Source organism: Pagrus pagrus (genome assembly GCF_965226575.1).
Source record: "Pagrus pagrus genome assembly, chromosome: 11".
Lineage (NCBI taxonomy): Eukaryota > Metazoa > Chordata > Actinopteri > Spariformes > Sparidae > Pagrus > Pagrus pagrus.
The window spans coordinates 31,093,521-31,106,812 of record NC_140195.1 but is presented as its reverse complement, the minus strand read 5'-3'; the positions used below and the strand labels follow the sequence as shown (position 1 = coordinate 31,106,812).

Genomic DNA, 13,292 nt, shown 5'->3' with positions numbered 1-13,292 from the left:
TCCCATCCAGTGGCGGCTCTTCAATAGGGGGCGCTAGGGCCGCGCCCCATCTGTCCTACATGAAGAAGAAACATATATACCTCCATTGAATAAGAGTTTATATTTTTAAAAGAGCAACCTAAATATCATACAGTTAGTGAGTAACATGGATAATCTGCAATAACTTTGTAGACTAAAAATGTTCAACGTTGTGTAAAGTTACTGAGAGGCAACGTATTTCCGGCCCTGGGTGCAAAACTCCTGGGCTCCTCGTAATAAGTTGTACATGCACACTTTACTTGCTGTGATACAAGAGATAGGAGTTTGCTGGGCGCTGACTTTCATCGCCTCAAGGCCGTGATAGACAGCACGAGAAGGAATTGACATAGGAGCAGATGACGTAGAAGTTCGTAGAGAGATGGAGGAGCCTTGTATGATAGAGTGAGTTGTGGAGAATAGATCGAAATGGTAATCGAAAACACTAAAACTGCACTAGTCCTACAGCAGTACAAGAACATCTGCGCAGTGCTACTGTGTTTAAAGGAACATCTAAGACAGTACAGAATGAACTCATTGACTGCATGCTCTCAGTTTTGAGAGAGCACATCATTGAAGAAATGAGGAGTGCTGACTTTGTTTTAAGTCACTTTAGTCACTTAATAAGCTTAAAATGTCAAACATTTGTTTCCAGCTTCTTGAATGTAATTTTTTGCTGCTGTTCTTTTTGTCATATATGATGGTAAATGAAGAGTCTTTTGGACTGATGGTTTGACAAGCAGGGCTCTGGGAATTTGTAAATAAAAAAATAAATGTTTGCAAAACTTCTTGACTTTTTAATGAGGGTCATTTTAATGTGGCAGTTGTACTTTTTTGTGGAAAAAACATATCAGAGTGTTTTTATTTTAATTTATTTAAAGTGGTAATATTATGCTTTCTGGGTTTTTGCCTTTCCTTTATTTTGTTATGTAGCATTTTTGTGCATGTAAAAGGCCTGCAAAGTGAAAAAGCCCAAAGTCCACGCCAAAGGGAGTTACTCTCTCCCACAGAGAACACTGCTTCTGCACCGCCTGAAACGCCTGGTTTGGAGTCGAGCCTTTACTTCCGTAATTTATGTGCGTCACTATGTAACAGGTGTTATATGAATTTATATTTTTATATATTTATTATATAATATATATACTCCAGTCAGTCAGCAGACAGTTGCTACTGCTGTAGCAGTGTTATTTTAGATCAAACTACCTTGCTTGGCATGACCCGCTCTACTCTGCCTCTGATTGGCTACATCCTGCCCATTAAGTAATGTGCATGTGCAACTCTCACCAAAGATTTTACAGAGGCGAGATAGCTCACGCCGTAGCTAAAACGGAGTGTTCAAGACAGTGTGAAAAGGGATGCTGCAGTAATGCACCATATGAGAAAAATAATGTGTTTTTTGAAAATTAAAGTATGTAAACCTATTCTACTGGGACCCCCAAATAAAAGTATGAACCTGAAAATTAGCATAATATGACCTCTTTAAATAGACTGGTGTGATGCACCAGCAGGGTGCTTTGGCACATCCTCCTGGTTATAGCGCATCTGACAAATTACTTTTACATACTGTACATTGGCCATTTTCTTTTCCCTCTTTCATCCCAGCCACTCTCAAGTTCTGTCTTGTGAGCCCCCTTCCAGGTCGAGACATTTTTCTTAGAGAGTTTCAACCTGTCCAGAAAGTTTCTTAACTTTGTCCTCTAACTCCTGTTGCGTCTCCTAAGAGCCGCTAGCTGCATCTGCTAGCTCCTTCAAACTTTGGTTATGCAAGTCCAGTCCAGTTATATATGGGGTAACTTTTTTAACTATCTTTTGTGCGGTTATGTCTAAAATTGAATTTTAAACTTAAAGTCTGCAGGAGCTACTGATGAGTGCATCGCCCATCAGCAGGAGTGTTTATTGGTGTGGTGCGGCACAGTGCATTCTGGTTGTTGTAGGTTTTCTTCCTTTTGAAGGGAATACCACAGCCCCTTTTTTCTGTTTTCTCTGCTCATGTAGGACCAATTTTGTGTCTTTCTACTGTAAAGACAGCCCAGTTATATGCAAGAGCCATCTTGTATATACTGCAATACTTCTTTAAGTACAAATTCCAGATATATCAAGGTATTTGTAATTTCTGTTTATCACTTGGTACAAATGCTTAATTTTGACAGCAATTTCTCTGACTTTGCTCCTTGTTTTGTTGTGTTTAGGTGCTGGGAAAATGGAAGTGGAGGAAGATTATGTGTGCTTGAAAGAATGGGTCCAGAGCACTGCAGTACCTCACTGTTCTGCACAAAGCCTTCAGGCTGCAATGCAGCTGGTCAACATCCAGACGCTGGCATTCACACCGCCACACACACTCCCCTGGAGGGTCTATCTATACACACATACCCAGCATGCACACTCTGGCGACACACCCCACAGCACACTCATACTGGGGGAGCTGCTATATACTGGAGAGGCAAGTCAGAGAACAGTAGTAAAGAAAGGCATGTGTGAGGGAGATTTGCTGAGAAAAGAGGGAGATGAGAAGGAAGTAAAAGTGACTCTTAAACAGCAACCAAGAGATGACAAAGCTCTGAAGGGGTTTCTCTCAATCCTTACCACAGTACTGTACACACTGTCCTCAGAGAAAAATTAAAACACTCAATGTTTTTTTTCTGGAAGTGAGTAAAAGAAAAAGGCAATCTTTATTAATGTATTACTGCTAATTTTCTGTTTTAAACACAGCTGTTTGCAGGATGCATAGCAACAAGGGAATTATAATATGAAGATGGTGAAACAAAGTAATCTTTGTGTACCGTACCACAAGACTGCAGAGCAGCTTCTGTTCTCAGGCTGTGAGAATACTCAATTAATCCTCAGCAAATGTAAATTCTGACAAAGATGCTTACTGACTGCACTTATTCCCTAACAATAACTGGAGAAGATCCCCTTGCTGCATTCTTTTTGCAGCATCTTTCACTCTGAATTGTGAGGCCGACAGAAAATCACATATAGAACATACACAGACAGAAGTCATGTACATTTCTGATGAAAACCACTCACACTTGCTTTTCAATCTTGCACAGTTGAAGTTGTGCATTTTAAGTTGTCTAAATAAGCTGATGCGAAAGTTGAGTATTTGTAAGAGTGAACCAGGATTTAACAAGACCACGTTCAGTAAATAAATAAATATTTGCTCAGGGCATTTAATCTCCACTTTTCCACTATATACCCTATATAAACACTCTCCCTGATGAAAATAACAACCTTACTCATTCACAAGATGTAGAGCTGGACAGGGCCCTGAAACTGAAAGGTATAATAGATAAGGTTTTTATTTTTCTGTATGTACCAGTTTGCTATTGTCAGGGGCTCCAAGTCTTACCTTAACCTAAAGATTATATTTTACAGATTTTTGTACATTGCAGGTTATCATGATAATAAGCCAGCTGAAGGTAAATGCATACACAATTTCATGAGCTGTCTCAAAGTAATACATTAATTAGAGTTAGTAGGTCTGTTGTTTTAGACCTCTGATTTCCTGTACTATATGCAACTTGTTTTGAATGAATGTTTTAATTTTCTGAAGAAAATGCATGTGAGAGCTTGAAGCTGTTAGCTGCTGCTGCATCTCCCAGTGTATTTGTGTGCATCTCTACAGTATATATTTATCTCTGTACGTATGTATGTATGAACAGTATGTACTGTATGTATGTATGTATAGTATATACTGTGTGTGTCTGTATGTGTGTCATTTGTTCCTATTGACTTAAATTGTTGAAAAATGCTTAAAATTGCTGTGGTGTTGTCATTCTAGCTAACTTCCTGTCCGCTTTGCAGTCAGCACTCACCTCCCTCCTCTCTACGTGGCCACACTCGAGGCAGCTCTCTTTGCCTCTTTCTTTTCTTCAAGCCTATGAACCACACCACCATTTGGTATGATAAGAATGTTGAGCATTAACCAGGAACAAACACTGGCACTCTCTCAGTCAGATTCATGATGTAGGCAGCACCCTGAGTGGTTTTCCAACAGTTTGAAGGAGTTCCCAGAGGTGCTGAGCACTTGTTGGCTGCTTTGCCTTCACTCTGCGGTCCAACTCATCCCAAACCATCTCAATTGGGTTTAGGTTGGGTGATTGTGGAGGCCAGGTCATCTGACGCAGCACCCCATCACTCTCCTTCTTGGTCAGATAGCCATTGCAAAGCCTGGAGGTGTGTTTGGGGTCATGTCGCTGCAGAATGCAGTGGTAGCTTTACTGGTTTAGTGTGCCTTGAATTTTGAATAAATCACCAACGGTGTCATCAACAAAGCACCCCCACACCATCACACCTCCTCCTCCATGCTTCATGGTGGTAACCACACATGTAGAAACCATCTCCTCACCTATTCTGCGTCCCACAAAGACACCAAGGGTGGAACCAAAAATCTCAAATTTGGACTCATCAGACCAAAGTTCAGATTTCCACTGTTTTAATGTCCATTCTTTGTGTTTCTTGGCCCAAACACTTCTCTTCTTCTTCTTGTTCTTCCTCAGTAGTGGCTTCTTTGCAGCAATTCGACCATGAATGCTTGATTCACGTTGATGTTGAGATGTGTCTGCTACTTGAACTCTGTGAAGAATTTACAGGCATTACATTATGACCACCTGCCTAATATTGTGAAGGTTCCCCATGTGCAGCCAAAACAGCTCTGACCCGTCAAGACATGGACTTAAAACCTCTGAGGGTGTCCTGTGGTGTCTGGCACCAGGGCGTTTTATAGTGGATCCTCTGGGTCCTGTATGTTGGGGGATGGGGCCTCCATGGATCAGACCTGCTCCAGCACATCTTACAGATGCTCGATCAGATTGAGATCTGGGATCTGAATTTGGAGGCCCGGTCAACACCTTGGGCCCTTTATTGTGTTCCTCGAGCTGTTCCTGAGCAGTGCTTGTGGTGTGTCAGGGCACATTGTCCTGCTGGGGGGCCACTGCCATTGGGTAGTATTGTTGTGATGAGGGGGTGTACTTGGCATTCACATCAATGCCAGCACCCAAGGTTTCCCAGCAGAACATCGCATTGTGATGAGATGATCAATGTTAGTCATGTCACCTGTCAGTGGTTTTAATGTTGTGGCTGATCGGTGTATGTGGGCTCTAATCTGAGGTGCTGTTAATTTGTGGTTTCTGAGTCTGGTAACTCTAAGGAACTTATCCTCTGCAGCAGAGGTAACTCTTGGTCTTCCTCTCCTGGGGCGGTCCTCATGAGAGCCAGTTTCATCATGTGTTTGATGGTTTTCGCGACTGCACTTGAATATACATTCAAAGTTCTTGATATTTTCCGGATTGACTGACCTTCATGTCTCAAAGTCATGATGGACTGTCATTTGTCTTTACTTAGCTGAGTGGTTCTTGCCATAATATGGATTAGAAAAGTAGTTGAATAGGACTATTGACTGTATAAACTGTGTACCAACCCTAGCTCTACACAACACAACTGAAGGTCTCAAACACATTAAGAAGGCAAGAAATTCCACAAATTAACTCTTGACAAGGCGCAGCTGTTAAAGCAACACTAGGTAGTTTGGACTCATTACTACCCCCGGCTGGTTGAGAAGCGCAATTATCTGTTACTAGTGTCGTAAATACTGTCGCTGTATGAGCATCCCTGGGGAAAATGAATACGCGTGAATTTGTTGACGGAGCTGGCGAATCACGAAGCCTCGTTTGGAAACATCAAAAACATGAAACCTCAATCAAGTGCCAACAACAAGCTAGATTCAGAGATAGCAGTTGGTAGTTTGTTAGCATATAGGCTGCACAGCACATTAGCATGCTAGAATTATTCTCATACCGAGTCGGTTATAGTGAATGCACCGACTAAGTTACTTCCAAAACACAACGCTTGGGCGTGAATGTGTTTAGTAACGTCTGAAATATAACTATGTTTTCGGGAGTTACTAAATACAATCACAAGTTGTGATGTTGTGTTTGGCGTAATAACTACAACCAACTCGGTATGACAACAATAAGTAGCATGCTAACGTTACCTCCCGACCACACTGTTCAACAATTACGTTGATTATCTGCATGAACTAAGGAATCTGCAACTTTTCAAGACAAGACGTTCATAGTGTTTTAGTAAGTTACTCATCCTTTACAGTCACTACATGAAAACGTGCAAGCTGACGTTGTGTTTGGTGTAATAACTACAACCAACTCGGTACGACAACAGTAGCTAAGTAGCATGCTAATGTTACCGATAACAACAATAGCCTAACGTTACCTCCCGACCACACTGTTCAACATTTACGTCCCATTTATCCCTGTCCAGCTCCTGTTCTATCACTTCCTCTTTTTCTTTTCTTCGCCTCCTCAGACAATACCTTCTTGGCTTTTTTAGCTGTCGTAAAGCAGGTCACACTAGACTTCTTTACGTCAGGTATGTCCCTACCCGCTCTGGGAAGTTACACAGTGCGGTTTCTGCCGGCGCGACCCCCCTCAGGCTGCAGAGGCGTCACCGTCCATCCTATTCATCGTTATTCTACCACTTAACTGAGTTTAAAAACATTATTTTAAGGTCGAAAAACTACCTAGTGTTGCTTTAATTGAAAACCATTCCAGGTGACTACCTCATGAAGCTGACTGAGAGAATGCCAGAAGTGTGCAAAGCTGTCATTAAAGCAAAAGGTGGCTACTCTGAAGAATATAAAATATAAAACATATTCTGGTTTATTTAACACTTTTTTCTTTACTACATAATTCCATATGTGTTCCTTCATAGTCCTGATGTCTTCAGTATTAATCTACAATGTAGAAAATAATAAAAAAAATTAAAACTGCAAGCAGTGATGAACAGGCCCTCGCAGTCACGTCGGGGCGTAGTGCTTATCTGGCCACATTGCCCGACTATTTGTCCCAATTCAGGTTCTGCAGCCTTCGAAGGGCGCATTTGAAGGCCAATTATGTCACAGCGCCGCGCGAAGGCTGTCCCAATTTGAAGGCTCCTTCAAATGCAGCCCACAAATGCAGCCTTCATTTCCCCTTTTTGGAGGACGCACCGCTACTATCCTTCGCGGCCTCCCATATCCCAAGATCCAGAAGAGGGAAAGAAAGAGAAAATGGCGACATGAAGTGGCACAGACATGACATTCAAGTGTGAGTCTTGGGTTTATATTCGGTTTTTACTCATTTGAACATCCAACGCCAGATATGTTAAACTTCAAGGGACTATAAAACCTCCAAATTTTAACTTTCAGTTAAAATACATGACGCTGGTAATGCTATGGTAAATATAGTTGTTATTCACCAATGGGTTAATGTTTATTTTGTAATGTTGATAATTCAATTTAGATTTGACACATTGTACACACACAAATAAATGTACATGTTTGATGGATTTGAACCAAAACAGACTTTAATGCGTGAACATCTGGTGATGCATCCAGGAAATACTCCGAAGGATAGACCGTCCCATTTAACAACAGTGGACGCGACCTTCAAGGTTTCTCCGAAGGACCCGGCCTTCGTGGGCCGCAAAGGCCGCGTCCTTAAAGGATGCAGCCCCTGAATTGGGACACAGCCAACGTATGTGTGCCTTAACTGCAGGCTTGAGCCCCTGCCCTTTTAGCCTCGTATTAAAAAGTGCCCTTTGTGTGTGTTTTTTTTAATGAATAAACAAATTCCTGTTGTGCATAGGGATGTAAAAAAAAAAAAACGGCGTTATAAAAACGCCACGGTTATCTACCGTACGCATTTCCTTGTAATACGGTGTTGTGTGTGTGTTGAGAGAGAGAGAGCTTGAGGTTGAGACAGAGATGCACTTTCTCCTACAATGTAAAACATTCAACGAAACGAGGAACATCTATTTTGATAAGTTCAATTCGGTAATGAGTTCAAAGAGCTGAACGACATATCAAAATTAAAAATACTCCTGGGAGAAGGAGACAGGGCATAGGCTACCTTGCTGCCCAATATGTGTCAACATGCCACAACCTGATGGACAGTGAGTGACCGACACACACACACACACACACACACACACACACTGTATATAGGCTACTGTATATACTGTATATAATGTAAATCAATCGTTTGTGTTGTTAATTGTTATGTTCTGTCCGAGTATTTGGACAGATGCTTTGGCAACATTGTTGTTAAACTTTCATGCCAATAAAGCACCTTTGAATATGAATTTGAATTTGAGAGTGTGTGAGAGAGAGAGAGAGAGAGAGAGAGAGAGAGAGAAGCCGCTGCCTCATCGAGAACTCCACCACTCACATAGATGAGACGTGACAATGGAGCGATTTGAACCTTTGTGAGTTATAAACCCATTAATATAACTTCCTTGTGGGGGCTAACACGTCGCCTTTTACTTATTCAACATGCTTAAACTGAGTCATATTTCAGAAAAGCGCCCATTTGTGCTTGTTAAGCTGTTTGTTAATAAGGGTTAAGAATAATCTAATATGACAGCTGTGTAGGCTGTTTATCTTGCCACAAATCTAAACTTCTTCCAGATATTGAGTTTATTGTTAATAGTTTATTCAATGTTTCACTGTTCAATGCATATCACTCACAGCTACACAGGATACACAGCCAAGTAGTTAGCTTTCTATCAGTACTTTGTTTATTAATTTTACATTAATCTACATATTGTGTTATTAAGGCCTGAAATTTTTTTTTGCCGCGTGCTGTGTGTATGAACATACTGCCCTTTTCTGACTTTGAGCCCCTGCCCCTCTATAATCATGTGCACGTCCCTGCTTAACTGTCCGTGTGTTAATCGGACTGTATTTGGTCAAGATATGCAAGACTGTCTGTCTGACCACAATGTGCAGGAAATTGTTGTTTTATATTTTGGGCTATTTTGGACTATCACAATTCTTTTAATAACTTTTTGTCAGGAGGGTCCACAGATGCTGTGTGCAAAGTTTGGTGCAAATCGGAGAAATTGCCTGGGAGGAGTTCGAAAAGGTAGGTTTGCAATATTTCGCGAATTTGCAAATGGAAATTTAGCGCGAAAGTGGGCGTGGCCTACATCACACAATTCAGCTGAATGCAGGGAACACATAGATATAAGGTTTAACAATGTGCGCCATATTATGTGGGATTTATTAGCCAAAAACGGGTTTGTGTTGATAATAGCACCACCTGCTGGTCATTTTTGGTGTGTGAGTTAAAGGGGCCAGTCTATACCACCCCTATCAATTTCAAGTGTTGGTGTGGGCACAGTGCCAAATATTAAATTAGACTGCCACCAAAGCGCCACCTAGTGTCGGATTGGAAACACCTTCGTCAGCTATCCTCAGGAGGGCATTGGCAATGAGTGGAGTTTTGCGTGAATCCGACCAACCGATGTGGAGATATAAAATACTCCAATTTAAAGAGCGCCACCTAGTGGTCATCTGTCAAAATTCTGCACAGAGCCTTGGGGCCTTATGGGGAAGTAGTAACCTGAGTTTCATGTCATTCGGACACACCAATATTGAGATATGCAACACTTCCTGTTTGAAACAAAATGTACAGGAAGTTGTTATTTAATAACTTGAGTATTCTTTGGAACATCAAAATTCTTTTAATAACTTTTTGTCAGGAGGGTCCACAGATGCTGTGTGCAAAGGTTGGTGCAAATTGGTGAAATTGCCTGGGAGCAGTTCGAAAAAGTAGGTTTGTGACATTTTGAGCGTTTGCGGGAAAAAAAACACAGTAGGCTACAAAGTATATGGGAGTTACAAGCCAAAACGCACTTTCCTTGATAATAGCGCCACCTTGTTGTGTATGGAGGACTAAACATGACTTAAGTATAAATAAATAAATGCATAAATAAATGTATAAATAAATGCTGAAATAAATAAATAAATAAATAAATGTATAAATAAATAAATACAGGAATAAATAAATAAATGTATAAATAAATGCTGAAATAAATGTATAAATAAATAAATAAAAGAATAAATAAATATATAAATGCTTTATATTTATTTCTACATTTCTGTTCACCTACGTTTATTATTAGGGCCCGAGCAGGGAACCAAGGACCCTATTGTTTTTGTAGTGAGCATTTTTTGTCCCAAATGATCGCATTTTTCACTGCCTGAACATACCCCAAAACTCACCAAACTTGGAATATATGTCACATCTGCCGGAAAATTTTATAATCTGTTGTCGTTGTGAATTTCCATCACTAGGTGGCGCTGTAATCAAGGAAAGTGCCTTTTGCCTTATAACTCCCACATACTTTGTCGCACATTCAAAAACCTTATATCCACGCCTTCAGTGAATTCTGCTGAATCTCGCGATATAGGCCACGCCCATATCCGCCTACCGTTTTTTTTCGCTAGCTCGCGAAATGTTGCAAACCTACTTTTTCGAACTCCTCCCAGGCAATTTCACCAATTTCCACGAAACTTTGCACACAGCATCTGTGGACCCTCCTGACAAAAAGTTTATTTTATTTTTTACAGGAAGTTATTTTTTACAGGAACCCGATGACCACTAGCTGGCGCTCTTTAAATTGAAGTATTTTATATCTCCACATCGGTTGGTCGGATTAACACAAAACTTGGTACACTCATTGCCAATGCCCTCCTCAGGACATCTGTTGAAGCTTTTACCGATCCGCCACTAGGTGGCGCTCTGGTGCCAGTTTCATTAGGGCCCCAACAGATAACCTGCGATGTCCCTATTGTTCAAAAACCATATATCCACGCGTTCCCTGAATTCTATTGAATCTCCTGATATAGGCCACGCAAATTTGCGGCCTCGGTTTTTTTCCCGAAAATTCCCAAAATTTGCAAAACCTACTTTTTCGAACTCCTCCCAGGCAATTTCAACCGATTTGTACCAAACTTTGCAAACAGCATCTGTGGACCCTCCTCACAAAAAGTTATTAAAAGAATTTTGATATTCCAAAGAATACTCAAGTTGTTAAATAACAACTCCCTGCACATTTCGTTACAAACAGGAAGTCTTGCATATCTCCACATTGCTTTGACCGAATGACATGAAACTCAGGATACTACTTCCCCATGAGCCCCTCAGGCCCTGTGCAAAATCTTTGCGGATGACCACTAGGTGGCGCTCTTTAAATTGAAGTATTTTGTATCTCACATCGGTTGCTCAGATTATCACGAAACTTGGTACAATTATTGTCAATGCCCTCCTGAGGATATCTGTTGAAGCTTTGACCCATACGCCACTAGGTGGCGCTCTGGTGGCAGTCTAATTTCATATTTGGCACTGTGCCCACACCACAATACTTATGGACATGAACTGGCCCCTGTAACTCAAACACCAAAAATGACCAGCAGGTGGCGCTATTATGAACACAAAAAACGTTTTTGCCTAATAACTCCACGCCCACTTTCACGCTACATTTCCATTCACAAATTTGCTGAATGTCACAAACCTACTTTTTCAAACTCCTCCCACCCAATTTCTCTGATTTGCCCCAAACTTTGCACGCAACATCTGTGAACCCTGCTGACAAAAGGTTATTAAAACAAATGTGGTAGTCCAAAGGACGCCCAAAATATAAAACAACAATTTCCTGCAAATTGTGGTCAAACAGACAGTCTTGCATATCTTCATCAAATGCAGTCCCATTAACACTTAAGTTTTTTTAATTGTGTTCCATGCCCCGATGACGGTTTGTGAAAAATGTTGTGCAAATCCGCCAATAGGGAGCGCTTTTATTGCTAAATGACCAAAGAACAGCTTTCCTGCCTTCACTTTTGATTCCTCAGCGGAAGTTGTTGCATGAACAAGCCCCGACAGCCACATGCCCCGACAGCAGCATGTAGCGACAGCAGCACGCCGCTACAGCAGCATGCCCTGACGCGCGTGGACTGCGAGGGCCCGTTCATCGCTGCTTGCAGCTTTAATTATTATTATTACTGTTATTATTATTATTTTTAGAAGCGAATGTTAGAGAGAGAAAGATTAGAGAGAAATGAAGAGAGAAAGACAGAAATGAAAATAACAAAACCAATAGGCTACATGTCCAAGATACGTCATAACGTCCTCTTGAGGGTCAGGTGGTCTGGTTATATAAGTTTATTTTTTTCTTTTTTGTTTATTTATAATATATTAATTGATTATTAATTGTGGTAATTCGATTAGAATCGAGCGGGAGTTCTCATGCACCTACGAAGTGATCACAAGCAGAGCATGACCTGAGCAACTGATTAATACCAATAAAAAATCACCAAAAATATGCAAAAGCCTATCTATCCAAAACAGCTGTTGTAGTATGACCATGAGGAGACCCTTGGTGTGTGTGGTGATTTTCGAGTCTCAATACTGTATAACAGTGAAGCTATAGATTAATATTGGTAGATATTAATGATTAATACCAATAAAAAATCACCAAAATTATGCAAAAGGCACATTTATCCAAAACAGCTATTGTAGTATGACCATGAGGAGACTCTTGGTGTGTGTAGTGATTTTGGAGTCTCAATACTGTATAACAGTGGAGTTATTGACTTTTGTTTGCAGCGTCTTGCTCTTGTATTGCAATTTGCAGATGGTCCCTGCGCACTCGCCTGGCTGCCGGCTGTGCATAGCGATCAATGTTCTCCGTCCAGCTCGGAGGACGGCTTATTTTTGTAAAAATCGGGGTTTTGGTCCTTGTAGCTTGTAGTCTATGCTATCACGATGGGATAGAGGACGTCCAAGGGTCGCTTTTTCTGTCTCTGACAGGATGTAAAGTTGGCGGCCGACTTCTTCCAGACCGTCTAACAATGCTAGCTCAGTTTGCACATCCATATCAGCGTTGAGCTGAGCCAAGTCTTCCATCAATCTATCCAGACGAAACTGAACATAGTCGTTGGTTGCATGGTTCTCTAAATCGTAATGATAATGATCGTACAAAAACTGCCATTACTAAACCAGAACTGCAGCTAAGGGTTAGCTGAGCGGGCGGGCTGGTAGCCAACAACATCAGCGCCGCTAGTAAGGCAGAAGTAGTCGACCCGCATCGAGCACACTCCTGTAACCAATCATGCTGTTGACTGAGATTAGGACCTCCTACCTCATTAACATATGGACACAGAAGTACAGAAATAAATAAATGTAGGTGAACAGAAATGTAGAAATAAATATAAAGCATTTATATATTTATTTATACATTTATTTAAGCATTATTTATTTATTTATTTATGCATTTATTTATTTATTCCTGTATTTATTTATACATTTATTTATTTATTTATGCATTTATTTATTTATTCCTGTATTATTTATACATTTATTTATTTATTTATTTATGCATTTATTTATTTATTTATTCCTGTATTTATTTATACATTTATTTATTTATGCATTTATTTA

General features: G+C 40.6%; 1 protein-coding gene across 1 annotated transcript in view; it reads left to right on the top strand.

The window, feature by feature from the left end:
* Positions 1-8,117, top strand: part of ap4b1 (adaptor related protein complex 4 subunit beta 1) — a 37,999-nt gene extending 29,882 nt beyond the window's left edge. The window contains exon 14 of the mRNA XM_084367591.1: positions 2,205-8,117. Coding sequence (XP_084223717.1) covers positions 2,205-2,635 — 431 coding nt within the window. The 3' untranslated portion in view covers positions 2,636-8,117. The remainder of the gene's footprint in view (positions 1-2,204) is intronic.
* The last annotated feature ends 5,175 nt before the right edge of the window (positions 8,118-13,292 follow it).